This window comes from Tigriopus californicus, chromosome 12 (genome assembly GCF_007210705.1).
Source record: "Tigriopus californicus strain San Diego chromosome 12, Tcal_SD_v2.1, whole genome shotgun sequence".
NCBI lineage: Eukaryota > Metazoa > Arthropoda > Copepoda > Harpacticoida > Harpacticidae > Tigriopus > Tigriopus californicus.
The window spans coordinates 8,954,394-8,975,151 of NC_081451.1; the positions used below are offsets into that span (position 1 = coordinate 8,954,394).

The 20,758-nt window shown below is 40.8% G+C and overlaps 1 protein-coding gene and 1 long non-coding RNA gene across 2 annotated transcripts; both read right to left on the reverse strand.

Moving 5' to 3' along the window:
- Positions 1-344: 344 nt before the first annotated feature.
- LOC131891800 (uncharacterized) lies at positions 345-1,477 on the reverse strand. Its single transcript, XR_009374468.1, has 2 exons — positions 1,229-1,477; positions 345-947 (listed from the first exon to the last, which is right to left on the reverse strand). It is a non-coding gene; the product is annotated as an uncharacterized LOC131891800 (long non-coding RNA).
- Positions 1,478-12,342: 10,865 nt separating this feature from the next.
- Positions 12,343-17,277, reverse strand: LOC131892251 (uncharacterized). The gene has a single exon (XM_059242039.1). It carries the CDS (start codon positions 14,721-14,723, stop codon positions 13,521-13,523), a length of 1,203 nt encoding a protein of 400 aa, XP_059098022.1. The 5' UTR covers positions 14,724-17,277; the 3' UTR covers positions 12,343-13,520.
- Between the last annotated feature and the right edge of the window lie 3,481 nt (positions 17,278-20,758).

Genomic DNA, 20,758 nt, shown 5'->3' on the forward strand with positions numbered 1-20,758 from the left:
CGCACGAATTGTGCAGGTCCGGTAAGATTGGGATGTTATCAAAAATTTGTCAAGTGTCCAACTCGGCACAAAACTTACGAGTCAAGTTGATATGTAAATTTGACGTCTTCCCGACAAACAAGCAGGATTTAAGTCGGACTTGGACAAGTTTTTGACTGAAATTCCGGATCAACCTTATGTTCAAGGATTAGCCAGCCAACTCCAATTCGTTGGTCGATCAAATAATATATATAAATAAAAGTCAAGTAAAATAAATAATCTTCTCGTCTTGAACTGCTGGGATTCCAATCCCGGTAGCGGTAAGGAAGTCCGCAAAATGAAAATAAAAATTGTCTCGTTCTGGGTTGATCTGCATATTCATCACATATTTCCAATAGCTTTGATTGACATGAATTGATCACAATTTATCAAGAGGTCGTTGATAGAGGTAGAGAAAAGGTCAATGCTTTTTTTCAAAAATATCCGAAAAGCGAGCACCAAATCTCCGTATCGCCTCCTACAGCACTCGAATTAACCTCCCCACATGTGGTCGGCAAGCTTTTCTTCGCTAGGTGCTGCAATGCCCAAAATGGTAGCTTAATATACCCTCCATTGGATTTTTCAAGCTCTTGGCACCATATTGGCTGATACATTCCTCGTTTCAAACACATGCAAGAGTCAACAAAGTAGTCTATTACGAGTCTATAAGGTGGAATAGTTAATTCTCCGTTGCCATTTTGCATTCGAAGTATTGCACATTGCGGCCTAGATGCCTCATCTTGATTCAATGCTCGGCATTTTTTAAGGAGAGACTCCATGATGGCATCATAAAATCCATGATCATTCATGGTATCTACAAATGCAAAGGGGAAATGGAATTGCTGGTGTCTACATTGAGCCACATTGATCAAACCCACGACAAGCAGAAGAGAACCCAATCCGGCAAGGGACTTCATGAGGACTTTTTCCTAAAACGTTTGAAAACGGATATTAATAGAGCGGAGGGACACATCTTTTGAAGGACAAATAGTAGTACAAGCAATTCTGCCGGATGACGAACAATGCACTTAAAAGAGTGTTTTTGCAACCCACTGCAGTAGAATAATTGCAAAATACGAGTACTTCTGCATAGGCTTGAACTTTGGCAAGAAAGACCCAAGTGGGCGAGTAGGTACATAAAAACAATAGAAGCTACAAAAACAGGATCAAGAAACTAATAATAGTAGTAATAATAATAATAAGAACTTACCGTTACGCTGAAGAAACAGTCAAGAACTGATGATTTGGACGGGAAAAATGTCACATCTTATATGGAGCCCAAATTAGATAGAAAGCCAAAGAGACGTGGCTGGGTCGGTTTTGGCCTCTTTATCTGCTATCTTGATTGCTTTTAAGATATTTGTTAAGACACCCTTAACAAGCCAGCAACAAAGGGCTACACGCACAGACTGCAAGATCGCCTCACAATCCTACATTTGCAAGCTCTGTGTCATTCAAAATTGGTCGAGTTACATCAATTCATAATATTTGTGCTTACTAGAGCTACGTGGTGCCGAAAAAAGTAATCTTAACGTTTTGGCCCAATGTTTGACCTGATTTTGTGACAAACTAAGCCGTAGTCAAGCGACACTTTTGCTTCATTAGATGATGGCTAAGATGTAGTCAAATCGAAAACAAACCATAAACGAGGCCCAATGTTATTGTCAATGTGAAAACAAACTAAGAGTCAGTTGTGTTTCATTTTTGCTTCCTTTACTGAGAAATTCTAAGAGTTCGATTGAACTCCTTCATGCCAAAATGTGACATCCAAGAGTGGCTAAAAAGCAAAAACAGTGCCAAATAATCCTCAAAATGACCGATCAAAGTTTTCAAACAATGGGGTTGAAAAAAAACCCTCTTTTTTCCGAGGTCTGATAAATAATTAAACAGCTTATTGTAACGTTTTCGATTTTTCGAGCGCCCCTCTTTATGACACTCAACAAAAAGAGGCTCGTAAAATCTTATCCGTTGGTTCGAAATTTTGATTGAAAGTTGATTTAAAGGGCGTGTTCAAGAAAATGAGACCATTAATAGGCCAAAGGCGAAGAACATTTCAAGGTTGTAATTTTGAGCCTCCGCCCAAACAAATGTTGGGTGGAAGTTTGATTGAGTTGGAGATTGCTAACAACGAAGTCATACTTCCATTGATAATCATCTGGTTTACATTGCTTTGGGGGTTTGGTTTTTCATGGGCTTTTCTAACCGTTACAAGGAATGTAATCCCCAGTTCTTTTAAAATGAAAGGTTATAATTCGTTTATCTATTACCTCTCAATCTTTATACAATATTTGGTCCACCAACGAATTCAACTATTCGTACCAGTCTTAGAAGAAAGGAAGAAGTCAATTTATTTGGTTATTCTTCTTAACATTTTGCAACTTTTTTCTCTTGAGAGCTTGAAAGTAAAGTATGTTTACCTTTTTTGGAATTGCGTTGAATCGACCTGATACTTAACTATATTTTGATACCAAAGCTGTAGACGCAGATAAGATTGACACAGCCATGGAATATATATTCAACCTAGAAAATAAGGTTAAGATGTTTTTTCCAATAATTTTGTCAATATGTTAATAGAACTTTTTTGCAGATGGGCAGAGGCATTTTGTAGATTTCCCCGAAATGCAAAAGAAAACAAAAATGAAAATTAAGAAACTAGTGCAAACTGCATACTGTTTCATTTTTAGAGCTTAAATTTTTTCCTTTAAAGCTTTAACTAATGAAAAAATGAATACGTCTTTTGATGCAATGTTGAAATACTTCTGGGAAAACTAAGAAAAGCATCGCTTTAGATAAAAACGAAAGTAAAACGTAGTTGCTCTCTGTGCAATCAGTCTTAACCAGACGGTATTCTTTCACCCTTTGCAGATGTATGGCAAGTTGATTGCCTTTCTCAAACATCTTCGTAGCAGACAGGTGTGACTCCATATATCTTTTCTACCTTCATCTTTTTTTCCATTTAGACCTCACGGTAGATATATTTTCTGGTCAAGTGTTTGCTCAAATGCCAAGATATCTAGATATGTGTTTCTTTGTCGGAATGGCAAAAGGAACAACTATTGTAAAAAAGCACATGTTTAAAAGTAGCTCAGACATGTTTTTGAAATAACTTAAAAGCCCATCAAAATGTATCGTTGTCAAAAACATAGTCAATCAGTAATAGACGTACTCTTAGTTATATAATGACTATAACAAAACACCGACATCATGGATGGGCTTAATATCTGGTACATTCGTGGAAAAAAATAGGTCTCATTGTAGAGAGAAGTAAGCAGGGGGGAAGAAAGGCCTTACAACCCTTCTTCTCATACCAAACCCGGGGTTGAGGTAACTGGAGATGTCTCCATGCCAAGAAGTAATCGTCAGCAAAAGTGAAAAATACCAAATCACAACTGTGGTTTCAAATTAAGATGCAAATCATATTCATATCCCACAGTTCTAGGTGACATTGTTTCATACTTAAGTGGGGGTGACAAAATCTTCGAAGGAAAAATACACTCTAAACCTATACAAGATCATTCACCTAAAGTCCCAGTAAAGCCACTTTTACGCTGGAGTGTTGGTTTTTTCTTCGCGAGGTTTTTTTAATCATACTGCAAGGACGTCATTGTTTAGGGCACATGAATAACACAATCAATGGTTCATCGTTCACGCGGAATCAACGGACTCGCTCATTGGAGGAAAAATCCGGCTCCGCCGACATTTTTTGAAGGAAATGTCGCGAGTCCTGTTGTGTTCAAATAAATAATCACGGGAGGTTGCGAACAGGGATTTACATTTCCACCGGCACATGGCATCAGCAGGGGAATGTCGAAAACCGTTAGTCAGTCCAAATAAATAATCCTGATTTTTCTTTGGTCAAACCAGAAACAACTTTCTTTTCATTGAAATTTAACCCTTTACTGTGGGTTAGAATCAGGTGCTGCTTTGACTTTCCTTGTATTCTGACCATCCTGATTTTGAAAACTTCTTTAATCCCATCACTAGTTACAAGCCCTCTCAAGGTTTCGAGACTATGAATTCAAGTACATTTTAAGCCAAATAAACTAACACGGGAGACCGACAACTGTTAATCACTCATCCTAAAATATAAACCCAATTACTGTCTGCTTTTATCTGATTTACTCTAGGGTTAGATTAGTCATAAGACACTGCTCCCACCGACCTTAATGAACCAGGAAACCTTAATACAAACATTAGTCATAATGGGAACAACTATAATGATGATCTCCTTGCACTTTGCATTTCTCAATGAGCTTACTCGTTTAATTTGCAACCGCCTTTCAAGGCGGAAGAATGAGTCAGTTGTTCTGAACAAGCTTGGAACAGATCATTGTGATTGAATAAAACAAACAAAACAGTCTGATTGAGCAATAAAGCTTCAAAAACGGAAAACCTAGAGCATCAGAAATGTGAAAGATTAAATTTGGTCTCATCTTTTGAGGAGATGAAGTGGGATAGCCGGGTTCTCAACCTTTTTCTTCTCCTCTCCAATATTTGGTTCCTTCATTATTGATAAGTTGAACGGTTTAGGAGAGAGTGAAAATTTACCCACCCCTTTCTGCGTCCAGACCTCCAAGTGTCCATGATTGAGTTCGGCAATCAAGATCTTTATTGGAAACAATCAAATTGGCAAGAAATGGATAAACGTTAGTCTTAATTGCTATGCTATGGTGATTTACTTTGCATTTCTCATTGAAAGTCCTCGTTCAATTTTGCAACTATCCCAAATGCGGAAGCAGGAGTTAGTTGTTCTGGGCAAGCTCGAAAGTGACCATTGCGATTGAAAACTGTTCATAAAACACCATTTGAACGATTAAGCTTAAATACGTCGAAACTAGGACGTCGAAAATGTGCCAGATCGTCAATCCTAGACATGTCAAAAACCTCGTCATCCGTAAGAGATATTCCTTTTTCTATTAATTTCTGCGGACTTTTATTTGAGGGAAAGCTGCAAGTGTTATTAAATTCGTCATTTCTGGTGTCCAAATTTTTACGGCATCAACCTCTAACGCGCGACAAAATCAATTCAACAATCTCTGAAATCCATTCCTCGTCAGTTAGCAACTATAGTTTCCTTTTTCAACCCGAATTGCGAATATGGTTTCCGGTTTACTTCAAATACTACTTTTTTCTTCCTGCATTATTCAAACACCGGGATTTTACACGAATCATTATATCACCCCTCAAACCCGGTGCTCATTGCTATGCTATACGACTCCAAAATGTTATACTTTTCTGTACGGAGCTGCCAAATCGGCTGGAAATTGCATTTTGATGTCAAGTAGTGGTGAACGCTCTCAAATAATATTTGATCACCATTATGCCTTGGTAAGATACAATTCTAAAAAGATAATATATCAACTGGTGGCAAGAGCAGATGAGGAGGAAGACGCTTTCAATGCTGGTTTCAATTTCTGGATCGTGATCAAAGGGATCAAGACATTCTTGGCCGGAGTGTTCCAACCCACCCGCTTCAGTGATGCCATTCTGCAATGCTTTCTCAGGGGTGGCATTTTACCCATGGAACGAACGGATGAGTTCATTGAAGGCATGTCCAATTTGGGCAATGACTCGGTTACGCCTCGCTTTACTTCATTGGTTCGTGAGTTCACGGAGACCAATGGAATTAGACACTTGACTTGGAGCATGGGTCTGAAAGAATGGGGCGAAGACGAGAATGCGACCAATCACCCCATATTTGGGGACTGGCCCACATCGAACTTCGACAACTACTTGTTTCTCATAGACCCCAGCAATCACAAGTACATGCCCTCGTCAGTGAACCATTACGCTGACTTCCATTTTTGCCAATATGTGGGAACTAACCTGGCCACAGGCAAGTCGGTCACTTGTAGTTCTGTGTTTCCATCATATCATTGTAGCCATGCCGTTGACGGTTTACTTGGAGAGACCTTTTGGCACGCCGACCATGACATAACATATCAACCAGATTGGATCTCGGTGGACTTAAAGGCCAAATACCGTGTGAAATTTGTGCTATGGATTGGTAGACTGGATGGTTATTGGGAGCGAAATAAGGATGTTCAAGTTTGGGTTGGCGACCATTTCCTGGCCAACCATTCTCCCTGGAGAGGTGACAATTTTCCATCAATGCGGCGTTGCGGAATCCATCCATATATAACTCCCAAGAGTATTTTGTCCGGTGTAACATGCACACAGGTTTTGATTGGCCAATATGTAACCCTCGTGAATTATGATTGGCAGAATTGGCAGATTCCTATGCAAATGGACGAGCTGGGGGTATTTGGATCTCTACACTAAAAAAATGTACTCGATAAAATGATTCTTTTATACCATGGCTTAATTCTTCTTGGAACAACGCGTTCCCTGCACAGACTTGGTTAGTGATCACTGAATAGTAATGCTCGGAAAATTGTTTGCTATTTTGGTCAAAATAGTTTTTGATGGTCAATCAAAATCAGCCAAAATAAATATAAAAAATATAAGTATATAAATATGTTGTTCCATTAAGGCCAAAAATACTTGGTTATTGTTTTTTCACGATGTTCTTGCTTTTTGGGCACAACATTTTTGTCTTACTTTTATGTCAACGAAAAATTGAATTTGAATGATTTCTAAGTTAAAATTATATCCTTTTTGATTGAGGTCAGAAGTTGCTTGGGAGAGAGTATCTATAAACTCAGTATGATCCAATGACCAGAACGCCAAAAACCCCTTGTTTGAGGTGCAAGAAGCGCGGCTGCCAATTTAAAAACCCTGGGCATTAAACAGGCTACAAAAGGCGAAAATAGTTGGCTAATTTGAAAATTGGGTTCTGCCAGCTCCCAAATCGAGGAGTATTCCCCCTGAATCTGGTCAACCTGGAGTAATCGTTGGCAAATAGCTTGAAGTCACAGATGCCCATGTAAAGTTTTTCATCATTCTTGGAGAGGGTCCTTCAAAACATGAGTAAATGTATGTGAGATATGGCCAAGTGTTTCCGAAAGGCGCTTTGTTTTCTACGCCTTGTAGTTCTTCCCTTTGTTGGGACATCTCCCCTCTAGCTCACCTTTGTGTCAAACATTGGAACATGATCTCGGCGTCAGCCAATGGATACCAAAGACTTACGGTAAAGAACATAGGCAACATTAAATACACCTTCATTTACATATCAATGCCAATCAACACATGCATTTATAGGAAAACCAAAACAAAAGGAGTTCATTAAAAATGGAAACATTAGAAAGAAGATGTGAAACGAGTTGTTTTCATTCTTCGCTCCTAGGGAAAAATACCGTGTAAAAGCCATCATATGACATGTTCAAGGTGGAACGATTTGAAGGGCCACTCTTTGTGCTTCCTTCACTCCTTCCTCCACCCTCAAAGATTAACTTGAACATAGTAAGTCTCAAATTTCATCAAAAGGCTCTGTTGGAAAACCTAACGCCATACCATGTATGATCTAATTTTAGTTAAATCACAATTTGAAATGGACATGCTTTTTAGACACACGTTTTAGGAAAATACAGTTTCGGATTTGATTGGATCCATTGGATTTGACTATGTAAGATCGGCCATCTGGCAACATGGACATGACAGTCCCCGCAGAATCCCAACGTTTGGTCTTTTCATTTTGGAGAAGGACTTCACCATTAATCTTTAAGGGAGGGAGGCTTCGAGATGGGAGATCATACTGGCTCTTTATATCTCTGGAACTCGGGTTGATCATTTTACTTGTTTCCTCCAAAACATGAGAGCCTATGGCTCTGGAAGCATAAGTTGGTGTTAATGTTCATTGGCGTCTATTGAAAACAAATTGAGCAGGGCTCTCAGTTCTTCAGAAGTCGGTGTGTTGAGCCACTCACGTAGTGCTAACAAGAAATGCTTCCATGAAACACTTTTTAGAGGGAGATATGTCATGGCTTTAACAGCAAACTCTGCGTGTCCATTATCCTGAGAGTTGTGACGGGATGTCAATACGTGAACGATTCCATTGTTGCGGTAATATTCTTTGAATGGTCCGAGGAACTGTGGCCCACCATCGGTGTGGATCGAATTTAGAAATCCAAAATCGAGAAACCAGTTTTCGAGGGTTCCGACCAGGTCTTTTTTTTCAAAATTCTTTTCGGGTTTTTATACCGATACAGGGGAATGAGTTCCCCGTAAGTCATTATGAATAACATATTTGGTCACATAATGCGTTCGAATTTGCCGCTCTAGGGCCTCCTTGAAGGAAAAGCTGGTCTGGGATTGTTGATAAAAAGCGATCTAAATGTAGCTTAAAACTTAACAATGGATTATCGAAGTGAGCATGAGGGTTGGTGCTTGGTTTAAAAAAGAGGATTTTAAGGTCTTCACCATCTTTTTATCTGATGGTTTGAAATTGAATCTGATTTCACACGTGATACCACTTCAAACACTAACGATGTATTTTATTCCAGGGTTAGGACAAAGTCGGTGGAGACATTTAAAGCATAAAGTATTAGGTAGCGTACGTACCTACGCTGAATACTATATAATTCTAATGATTGAGGTCTTTCCCAATAGCCTAAGCTATATTCGTGCCTGCAATATATTTTGTAAAACTTCTTGTTTTTTTTCCAATCTTATTCAACCCCTCTACGTTCAACGGGGCCCAGATTGGGGAAGCATATTCTAAACGCGGTGGACAATGGAATTGGTTGGAGTTTTCACAGTAAATGCATCTCTAGATTCGAAAGTTCAATATATATCCAGCTAGAAGTTTGATGTGCTTTGGTCGGATATGTTCTTCAAATTTACCGTTATTTCCTACTATTATTCCAAAGTCTGTAATGGAGCTTACTGATAAAATTGGTTTCAGGCCGTTGTCAGAGTCAATTGGCTTGACAACTCCTTTTTTGTTGTATGTCATGATTCAAAACTAGCTTAGTATCATCAGCATAAGAAGATATTGAAGACTGGAGGGGCAATCCGTTTAGTGGTGCAATGAATAATACGAACAGGATCGGACCCAGAATGGTTCCTTGAGGTACTCCAAATACCACGTGTCGAGCGCGTCCTAAGCAGCCGTCAACTCGAACAGCTTAGTGCGGTTGGTGAGAAAATTTCTGATCCACGAGTACATATTTCCTTCAAAACCTATTTTACTTGTAGAATGTGATCTAATTTGTCAAATGCGTTAGTAAAGTCCAAGTGTATAACATCTACACAATCGCTCTGCTGCAGTCCCTCTATCTCGTCGTCAAAATGCTGAATCGATTGTGTCAAAGTGCTAAAGTGGGCACGAAAATCAAGCTGATGGTCAGGAATACTACCTTTCATGTCAAGATATTCAAGTAGCTTTGTCGTAAAAAAACTTTCCATAACTTAGGAAACATTCAACGTTAAAGAGATTGGCCGTTTGTGTATCAAGCTTCCGCAAATGGGCCAGACACGTCCAAGAAGAAAAGCGGTCAACCAGGACTAAATGATGTTGGCCTTTGGCTTCAATTAAGTACACAAAAATGGCATGAAACGGCTTATCTGATGAACTTTGAACTAAGTGTTCTTGAGGTTGACTCGGTTGCAATATTAAGCAATCCAAACATTTCGATATCAATTCGGCAACCTCATTCATTATGCCATGCCAATAATAAAGTTGCCTTGCGAGGCCTCTGGTTTTCGTATTGCCTTGATGTTGGAGGTGTAGGCTTTGAAAGACTTGTAGGTCCACATTGAAGGGCAAGTATTATTGCTCGATAAACTGGATCATCTCAAGCGTCATCAGTAATAGACGAAAAATGAATGGGATTATTCATTAAAGTTAGGCACACTTGAATTTGTTGTGGTGTGCTTTCCTCCTCTTCAGTGTCTGGTTTAGGGGGTCAAAGATAGGTGAAGGATTGAGCTTGCCCACTTCCACCAGGCGATGCGGAGTTTTATTGTTCCACAGTGATTGAGCCACGGTCAGAGGCACCGAAATCGTCCAAAAGGCGGGAGACCACTCCAAGGCAACACATCAGGACACCTGCGGCTTTTGCGTCCACCCACTCGTTCACACCAACGACACTTTCAAAGTAGTCCAAGTAGTCGTCAGACGTTTGGAACTCGGACTTAAACAATATGGAAACTACACCTTTATTGTCTGATAGGCGACTCACAGATTTCCCATTGCGTTGACGAAGTAAATTAAAGTCCAAATACACGGCATGAATTTCAACCAGCTCCCAGAACGTCGAAGAAGTTTCAGCCTCAGCAGAGATGAAAGCTTTCTTGATCAGTAGCCGTTCTTCACATGGGCTTGAATGAATTGGGTGTCTTGAGCCATCACCACAACGAACTGTGATTGCTCCATAACCAAGATTTGATGCCTCAGTTACTACGACACAGTCTACTGTGCATACCATTTCCTTCCCATTGTATGGGTAGCCATTCAGTTTGGGCAACTGTTGCAAGAAATACGTCAATTCGTCATGCAAACGTCTAGTACTCATCCAAGAGTCCCAACCATTGTGCTCAACAGCTTTGGAAATCAATGTTTGACCATTCCTAGTAAGCAGTTGCGAGCGGGGACCCACGGCCAATAAACACGCCATTACTTTACCGTAAAGAGAGGCAACATTGCGTATCAGAGCGCGTTGATGTACGTATGAGTAATTCCGATATTTTCTCGGACACCCTCCTGATTTTTCTTCTGGGATGTAATAATGGAGAGCTCGGGAATCGTTGATTAATGTAAGAAAAATATCCTTTTGAGTTGCTTCAAGGAATCCAGCTTTATCAAGCGCGTCACGGATAAATGCAATATTCCAGGCGCATCCTGAGCATATTGATGCGTGCGTAAAGAAATCGTCAATGTATAGGTAAGCCGGAATGCCATGGGAATGGATATACGCCGACAACGATTTTTTCCAATTTGGTGAATGTTCGGACAAGGTCACTGATCCCGAGAAAACACTGTCCAAAGAAAAAAAGCGTTCCTTCCCGTTGTTTTTGACCCATCAAATTCCAAATAATTTTTGGTAGTGAAGATGAATTTTCACATGGTAATACCCGGATTTCAAATCTAGACTTTCCCAAAAGTCATCGGCCTTAACCCTTCGATTAATATCTGACCAAGAGGGAAGCCGGACGTTTCTCTTCCAAATGTATGGGTTAATCTGACGACTTGCATCCACTTCAAGGCGCGCGCAGCGTCTTGTTTTCTCGGTGAACTAGGTGGAAAGGAAGAACACACCATGGCTTTTCCTTGACCTCTGTTAATGCCCCACTCAACTAAAGCATCTGTATCTCTGTGCCCAGAATTGCTCGAGCCTCTGCCCCGCGGGCACTTAGATTGTCTCGCAAGTCTGAAGAGGGTGGCCAGGATTTGAGGGGATGGGCACGACCATCCAAGATCAGAGACATGATCTCGTCGTCTACTTGAAGTGTGTCCCACCAAAATGAAGTATATTGAGGCCAATGAATTCAACCTGGCACGTCATCAGAGTCTGCATCTTTCTCCAGAGATAATGTAAAGCTGGCCTAATCTGAAGAGCATAAACCGTAGAACAATATTTAGCTATATATGACGAATTATCACTTAATGCATAGCAACATAACAGCCTAAACCAAAAGTTTAATGATATATTCTTCACTTTTAGCGGGTACAATTTTTGGAAAGGTGTCCTAAAGACCCGCATGAATTGTATTTTGGCACGCCTGTTGGCTGCGGAATCTTGTTTTGGAATGCAGTCTTCCCATTAAAAAAACTCGTCCACTTCGCCCATTCCGAGCTGAGTCGTCGTGGTGCAATGAAAAAAAGGCGTGGACCTCACGCCCATTAGTGCACGTTCAACTTTGGCCTTCTTTAATTCTTTAACCAAAAGCTCAGATCGAGCAGTATACCGTGGGTCTTTTGGCGCTTTCCCCTCCATTGCCTCAACCATTTCAGGGCCATGGTTTTCCAACAAATCCGCCATTGCAAGCTCGTGTCGGGTGGCGTCGATGGCTATTTGAGGGACACACTGGTAGTTTTTCAGAAGACCGGTGCCGTCAAATGCAAGCTGATTCATCTTCCTGCCCAGTTGCTCGGAAATTTTGTCCCATACCGCCATAATACCTTGCAATATTCTCCGTGATTCTCTCAGTTGGTGCCCAAGAAGCAGATGAGAACGGGCCCAACGGACTGAGGGAGGTCTTTGCTTGTACATATGTTCAATTTCATCCATTTCGCGTCGGGCTTCATGCCTCAAATCCATACAGTAAACGTCTCTTATAATGAACGTTGAACGCGTTGAACCTCAAGATGAAACATGAGGTCAAATTTCGCCAGGGTTCCAACCACATGCTTAAGGGGTACTGCTCGGTGCAATTGAAAAAAGAAATGCCCCCGAATCGGCGTGTTCAACTCTATTTGGAAGACGGTCCAATATAAGCAGTTTTCTACTTTATGAAGAAACCCCTATTTATACATATTCTCACTAAAATACTCAGTATTCAATAATCATATAGCGAGATGTGAAAGGAGGACGACGGTATAAGAGAACCAAGACCGATTTTGTGTTGTTGGTCAGGGAGATTTTTCTCTCTTTATTCAAAGGCAAGGGAATTGCTCATAGAAGTTAGAATTCGGGGTACGTGTTCATCGTCGTAATCGTCGGGAACGAGACTGTTGACCAACCAGCCACCAGCAATTCCCACTTGGGAAGATGTATGACCAATAGAATTGGCCGTTTTTACACCACCGCGGCGGGAAGAATGGCATCCAAATTTAGAGGGGTCTAGCCCAATAGCCGAAAGAACGGAGAATTGCACACTTCGAATGGAGTGATAGGGCACCTTAGTCGAAGATACCAAATAATCAGGGCCCTTTTTGTCCAGTTTGGGTAAAAGGGGGCCACAATACGGGACCCCCGAAGCCCGGGAGAGACGTGAAAGGTAGGATAAATAGAGTCGTTTAGGACAGTGTGTGGAATTGGTGATTTTAAGGTAAGCGGAGTGTCCAGGACTGAACTGGTCGTTCTTCCGATGAGGGAAAAAGACGGTTATTTTGTCAGATTGAAGTATTATGTCCGAGGTGGACACATGGACTAGGTCGTTGAAACGTGATAATGTTAAAAAGGCCAAAAAGTTCGAAAATGGCTTCTCTCCAGAGATGTAAGGGTTGAGAGGGTACGGAGGAATGTAGATCTGTGCTCAGGCAATGATTCAGGATGCGAATGAGAATGTCCTGAGAAATGGGATGCTTCCGTACAATTGGCCTTGAAAAAGTTTTCTTGGCACCAAGTAAGAAAAGTTGAATGAGTTTGCCATTGCAAGGGGAAGAATAGCCATTGGATTCATGAAAGGCCGAAATAGAGGCAGAGATGAATTGGCAAGCCGAAGAGGAGCGAGACTTATCTGCGTAGAATTGCAGGAAGGCTAAAACAGTGTTAGCAGCTGCTGGCAAACAGGCCTTTTTGTGAGTAGAACAAAAGTGTAAGAAGAGATTCCAATAGGTCGTATAACCCTTCCAAGTAGCTGGAGCTTTGGCCGCGTTAATGAGAATCTTACTCTTGGAGACGAGAGAGTTAAAGGCTGAAAGGAATAAAAACGTGACGTTAAAACGAGCATATATTCCAACCACGAAGAGAACAATGAATGGGGTTCAAGATGGGATAGGGTAATTCAAAAAATAAACCATTGTAAACAAGGTAGCAAAATTGGAATAAAGAGCGGCCTGCAAAAGAGGTACTTGTTACATGTTGACTTGAACGTAATATTGGGTGGCCGATGAAAACCCGTGTGAAGAGTGAAGAGAAGTGAACGCTATCAGGGAATTTTGCAGAGAAGCGACGCTGGATTCGGGAAACGTTTTCATTGTCGCAGAGGAGGAGAACGTTTTGACAATACCAAGATGGAGCAAACTTGTCCACGAGCTCTTTTGCTGCAAGGAGTTCTCTGGAGGTCGAGCTAGTGAGGCGTTCGTCAGGCTTTAAGGGACGAGAGAGAGCTTTTGAACCAAGGCAGGGGCCCGAATGCGAGTGTGAGGTAGAATGACATAATATTTCTGTTGCACCAATGCCGACAGCAGAAGCATCGGAAGCAAACGTTCTATTAGGGATTACATTGGGAAGAAGTCGGATGGGCCAGCCATTGAGAGAGAGGAGGGGGAGTCGGAGGTGATTGATTTCAGAGAGGACTAATGGGGTGAGCGTCACCCAACCATCCCACGAAGTTGTAGTAACAGATGACGAAATTAATTGGTGACCCGAACGCGTGAGCAACGAAGAAACGGGGCCGAGAGCCAACCGGCAAGAAGCTATTTTCCCGTAAAAACTAGCCAGAAATTTGATGCAGACCCGACGTTGATGAAGGAGACTCTCTGCGAGCAATGAAATATCCGACAGCTTGCGAGGTGGAATGGAATATCTCAGATTGATAAGATCGTGATCCAGACCTAAGAACGTTCCAAACTGGGTTGGAGACGAGAATCCTTTGCCTGGATGAATGATCCAGCCCGCCATCTGAAGGCATATCGCGGCAAAATTGGAGTTTACGAGACACGAGGATAAATCTGGACCCAAAATTCTTTGATCATCAATATAGATAGATATGGGAACGCCGTGACATTGACAGAGAGGAATGTGTGGGCGGAGAAGTTTGGTGAAGAGATGTACTGCCGTTTTGATCCCCAAGAACAATACATTCCACACAAAGAAAACAGTTTTGCCATTTCGCTCCCAATGAATTCCCAGATATTTCCGGTGAGTGGGGTGAATGGGAACCTGATGGTAACCAGATTCCAGATCGCAGGTCGTCATGAAGCAATTAGGCGTCAAGATATCATTGGCCAATTCAAGATGACACAATTTCACTTGTTTGTTTTCCAGCAAGGGGTTCAGATTGCGAGAGGCGTCTACAACTAAACGTTTCTTGATGCTTAACACGACCGAGAGGGGAAGGACGAGGATAGGGGAAACGGTGGTGACAGATATGCAACCTATCGATTCAAATAGAAAAAGTTGTTCATCGACAAAGTCGCGATCCGAAAGGGCACTTCTGTTGTTGGGAAGACGTGATTAAGAGAGAGGAGGCCCGTTTTTGAACGGGAGTTTGTAGCCGTGCTTGATTACTTGCAAAATGTTGACAGGGGCTGCCAGGATATGCTCCCAAAAATAATGGGTGTAATCTCGTCCGATGGCTCCCGTCACAGCAGGATTTGTCGAGATAGGTTTGTCGAAAATTCCCACTTCCGCACACCCAATTGTGGGATGGAGAAGGTTGCGACCTGAAGAGGGAACAGAAAGGGGAGGAAATGACTAATATCAAAAGTCGCATTATATCAAAAGATAAGTGTCGAGCCAAGAAGAGTTAAAATGAATAGTATTATTCGCGGTAGGCATTGTATGAACTCGAAGAAAGGGAACAATTAGCCCAAATGGGAAGACAATGGGTTCCAATTGAACACGTGAACAAGTGAAACTGAGGGTAAATAAACGCAACACGTTAGGGCTTTTTAGGGGCACAAGGGAAGCCAGGATGGTAAGAGGTGCCACAGACGAAACACATTTTCCCTTCGTGATTGGGGTTGAAAGAACGACCATTATAAGGCGGGTTTGCCTCAGCTCAAGAGGAAAAACGAGAACCGGAGAAAGGTCTATGCGAACGACCACTGAACGTGAAGGGTCTGTAAGGGGCTCGTCTCTCTTCTGATCTTTTCCTGTCGCGGTTGACAATAGCTTGAGCGCATGCTAGATGTCTGTCAACCGCCTCAATGCGTTTCACGGTCGAATCGCGAAGCTGATGATGACCTCTAAAGGCTTTTCAGTATTCATGGTTCTTGGTTTGAACGACTTGAACAAGCTGTTGATCGTATTTGATTGCCGCGTGCATATCCGTGTAGGTCAGTACAGGGACTCTAAAGAATTTTCTTTAGAGTCCTTGGTCAGTAGAGCACGTTTACGAGATGACATCAACTCGGCCAGTGGGGAAAGGTCATGTGATAAGGGAAGGCCGAGAAGCACTCTGGCATCCTCGAGTGAACCAGAGAGCAGGGGGTTGTGTAAAAGGGGCTCTAACTCCGCCAAAGCGAATCCAAGAAGGACGGAGCTTTTGTTGATGTCTCAAAGGCTGAAGGTGGCCTTGGTCAAACCTTCGGAGAGTCGGGACAATTCAGATCTACGCAAAGCCGACTTTGCACAAATATACAAAGCAAGTTGGAAACAAGAACGAAATGAATAGGCTCTTAGAAACATAAATTTCAGTACTTTCTGAGACATTATTAAAATGAGCGATTTTTTAAGACATTGTTGACATCATCGAAACGAGTTGCCTTAGAGACCGCACTGAATTGAGGGAGTAAGGACGCACTGAGATAAGCCTATCTATCAAAGATCGATGGAAAGTCATAGAAATGAGTGGTTCCTGAGACATCATCGAAATGAGAGGTCATTCATGCAACTGAGGTTGGTATTTAACCCCCCAAATTAAAGTGGAAACAGCATCAAAATGAGTGGTTCCCGAGACCTCATCGAAAAGAATGGGTACTTAATCAATAATTATTTGGAAGAAAGAATGAGGGAAAAAGGAGATGTAACTATACCGGGATCATCTGTTGTTAGGCCTGAGCTGGCGTAGCCCACGAAGTGACCGATGGGGTAGGGGATGACCAACAGGACGGAAGCGGAATTGAAGGACGCGCTCAAAGGAGAAGGAGGACGTTGAAGAAGCTGGGCTGAACCTGCAGAGAGGTCTCCAACTATCGGGGAGGAAGGGGGAATTGTAGGCCCCAAGGTTTGATGCGATGGGAGAGCGGAAGGCACGGGCAGAGGGGTTAATTTTTCGGTGATTTTGTCGCCCAGTTTCTCCAAAAGATCGGATTGACTTTTGATCAGGGCATCCGTTTGCTCCTTGGAAGTAGCCTCCAACGATGAGCACATCTCCTTAGCCACTAGGGAGAATTGGGCCAAAAGCTCTTGGTTGGCTCTTTGGGACATGGCGAGGAGAAGACTCGGCGAATCAAGATGGAGGAGAGGAAGGTGTGAAGCGTCAAAAGAACCACCGGGTAATGATGGGTTCGATATGTATAAATGTCCTTTTCAGTTAAACCTTGCGGAAACGGCCTCAACGGCGGGTTCGGCAAAACATGCATAAAAAAGGCTGGCCTGGCCCGTCAATGTGGAAACGGCCCACCATGGGTGTATAATTTGTGCCACAGATCGATCCGGAGAGTCGAAAATCTTTCTTGTGGCCCCTACCGACCGATGGGGTAGAATCAGGATTGCTTAGGGCGATTTTCTGATAGGATTCGGCCATAATCATTCACGATTTTCTTGGAAAACGATCCGTAGTTTAAGAGATGTAGACTTCAGCACCGACTCATTCGGAAAACCTACGAATAATGAAGCGAACCATCATGTCACCTCGTGAGTCAGACTTCTAATCCCTACACACAACGCAAATTTGAACTGACAACAAATATGTGAAGATTAAGGTGCATTGTTAAACTGTACACTTTTGATGAAGATTTGGTTAAAATTTGGTCCAAGTACTGAAACATATTATAGTTGAGTTAAAATTATCGTAGCATGATTATGACAGTTATTGAAAGTTATTGATTGTGGTGTGGTTTAATCACTAAAAGATTAAGGTAATATGATGGAATTTAATCAACATTCCAATTGAATCAAGTCCAAACAATACCCAATTGCAATATCATAGTTCAGCTGAAGTATCTGGGACAAGCAGTAAGCCAATATTAAAGTTTCAAGTGGCCAAAGTTGAGCCCAAAACTAAACTTAGGCAACTCAAGAGATATAGCTAAAGTTATGTAGCAAACACAACATTGGATTAGAATTTTCGGCTGCTTCTGGGTCAGAGACACAAGCTTTTGACTACTTATCCTGAAAGTAGAAATAAGGATCAAACTTCGCCGTCCCATTTTGTTGATCAGATACATAAGCTTTTGACAACTTATTCTAATAGAAAAATTATGAGTCTTCACCGTCCCATTTCGTTTTTTGCCTTCAAAATTTAGCTTTGACACTTGAAGGACAAATTCATAAATCCATCTCCCCAATTGATTAAATTAATGTTTAGATGTACAGTATTAGCCATTGCAATCATACGAATGTTTTCTTGTCAAACTGTTATTTCGAAAGTCACAATCTCGAGGGTCTGCCCATGAACTGGGTTACCATTTAAAATTTGTTAACCGGCCCTGAAATTCAATTTGGCTTGAAGATCAAAAATAAATAAAAACAAGTTTGACTCTTATTTCTACTTTTAGGATAAGTTGTCTAACAAAGCGGCTTGTTCGGCAAGCGACGCTTTGCCAGCTCCCGCAAACCAATTGAGGCCTCCCTAGCTGTATTAGAATATAGTTATGCCATTTTATATCTGATGAACCAATTTAATGCCTTTCTTCGACCTTTCGTACGGTGAAATTAGCATTTTCTCAAATAAACATACTCGGAAGTAAACGTCAATTGTAACTTGCATGACAACATTACAACATACCACTCTCCTTTTCAATGAAGCTCTTACAAAGCCTAAAAATATATACGATATTGCGCTTTTGCAACTGATTAACCTGGAGAAGCAATTAATCAAGAACAACTAGAAAGACCTTTATGACGACTTACAATGTTTTCTTGTGCTACAGCAAAAAGGAAAAACTAAATGAGTAGTTTACAAAAAATACATCAGTTGCAAATAGGGGTTAATATTATCATCATTATTAAACATACAAATTTTAATATTTTAAAGTGTCTCTTCATTTTTTATAATAAACCAAAGCGCTAATCCAATTTGAATTAAAAAAAAAACAAATAATATTACAACTCAAATGAAAAGGACTTTTACATTTTTCAAACCTCAATAAGAAAAAATACAGAACCATTGTTTTGAACTTTGTTCCATTGCCAAGCCCTTGTTTTAAAACAAAATAAGAATATTGATCGGCTATGTTTCAAGTTTTGTAAAATACTGTTACTAAATGTTGCTGAAATGGTTGCATATACAAGTTTGAGCTTATTCAAAAATAGCCTTCCAAAATTAACGTGGAATAGCGTACCAAAAGTACAATTGTTTACCATATCACTTTTGTCACTAAGACTACCTGATTGTATGTGTTTGGCCAACTTGCTGATTAAACCAAAACTTTCAAATATTTTATGATGAAACTAGAGACCCTGGTCAGAGACGCGCAAGGTTTGACAAGTGGCTCCACTTCGAAAAAGTAAGCAATCAGATGAACTAAAAAGTTTCCAAACAGATTTCGAACTGATGCGCTTTGTAAGAAAGAGTACTGTCATGACAAGCACCAGTGCATATTTTTTTCAAGGACACTGCGAAATTTTAACTCAAAGACAAGCTGATGCATGGATATGGCATTTTAGATTATCAAAAATAGTTTTGTTACTTTCTAAATGATTTCTGAACCCATTTCTTAATAAGATTAGATTGCAAACAAATTTCATTCTATTATTCAAATTAGTATTATGGCTTGTGAACTTTCTGAGTCTCTCAAGAAACAAGTCGCTTATACTAGACAATTTAATTTGTTTAATATGGTTGTACTTTGTTTTTTGAAGTGCTTTAGTCCAAATTGACACTGGCAACATGCAAGAAATCAGCGTGAAAGCTATGTTTTATTGGGAAATACTGTACTGATGCAATTCTAATGGCAAAAGACACTTTAATGCTGTAGAATATGTCGGTCGAACCCAAGGGGAATCAGAATTGTCATAAATCATTCAGAGCTTTGCCTTTTTATGCAATGCAAACAAGTTAGGTCTTTTTGGAAGTGACTGACTCCCTGTTGAGAAAGTTTCCAAACAAAGCCCATGTTCGTTGACAATTGGCAGCCTATCAGATCGCTCGAATTTGATGACGTATACTCAACCTCGCGGGTCTCTGCATCCAGGGTCCCTAGATGAAACCAACCTGATTGGTTAGAAATTAAACAATTTCCTTAATTTTATTACTGTCATTCAATTGGCTTGAAAACATAAGAATCATGCTTTGTTTGAAAGTAATAATCAAATAATGATTGACTCCATTGAAACCATCTAGGTTATTCTTTATGATGAACTTGTTCTCAATGACACTCAAAAAGTCTTTTATATAACTCTTTTTCGTGTTCAATGTACAGTTGCTCCTACTTTTTGGGTCGTAGTTTAGCTATGGCTGATCTCCCAGATGGCGCCACTTCGTAGTCCACCACTTTGGGTCAACCTAGTGCTGATATGATCAATCTGCCTGCGACGCAAGCCTTAGAACCAGTATGGATGGGACCAAATAAGGAAGACCAAATTTCAAATGGATTCAAACAAATAAAAACAAGCAATTAATTTCAAAGAAGCATATTAAGAACCAAACAAATCAGAAATGTTTGTCATGTGACCAACATATCTTAAAATATCTACAATGTCTCGTATACGCGTGAAACCATTTAATCAAAATATTCAGACAAATGTTTTGATTTCGATCTCAATTAGACGAACTTGCAAGTGATTGTAGTTTAGTTACGCACCACACACAAAAGGTGTAATGAACAAAAAGAAAAGTGAGGAATAAAAATCAACCCACTCATGGGCACTCTCATGATGTACATGTCTTGCTTTCCAGCAAGGTTCTTGGTTCATTCAAATGTTGGCTGAAACTGATTACTATTTGAAGGCATGTTTTACCTCTTTCTACAAAATGTACCATAAGCCTCCTGGTTTCCTGCTAAGAACATTTCTGTTTTTCTAGAGCCTTTCAAAATCCATTTTTATTTTAATCATCTTCTAACTATTTTGCAACGATAACCATCACACAACTATTTTCAAACAACAACCCAACCTATTTTTCA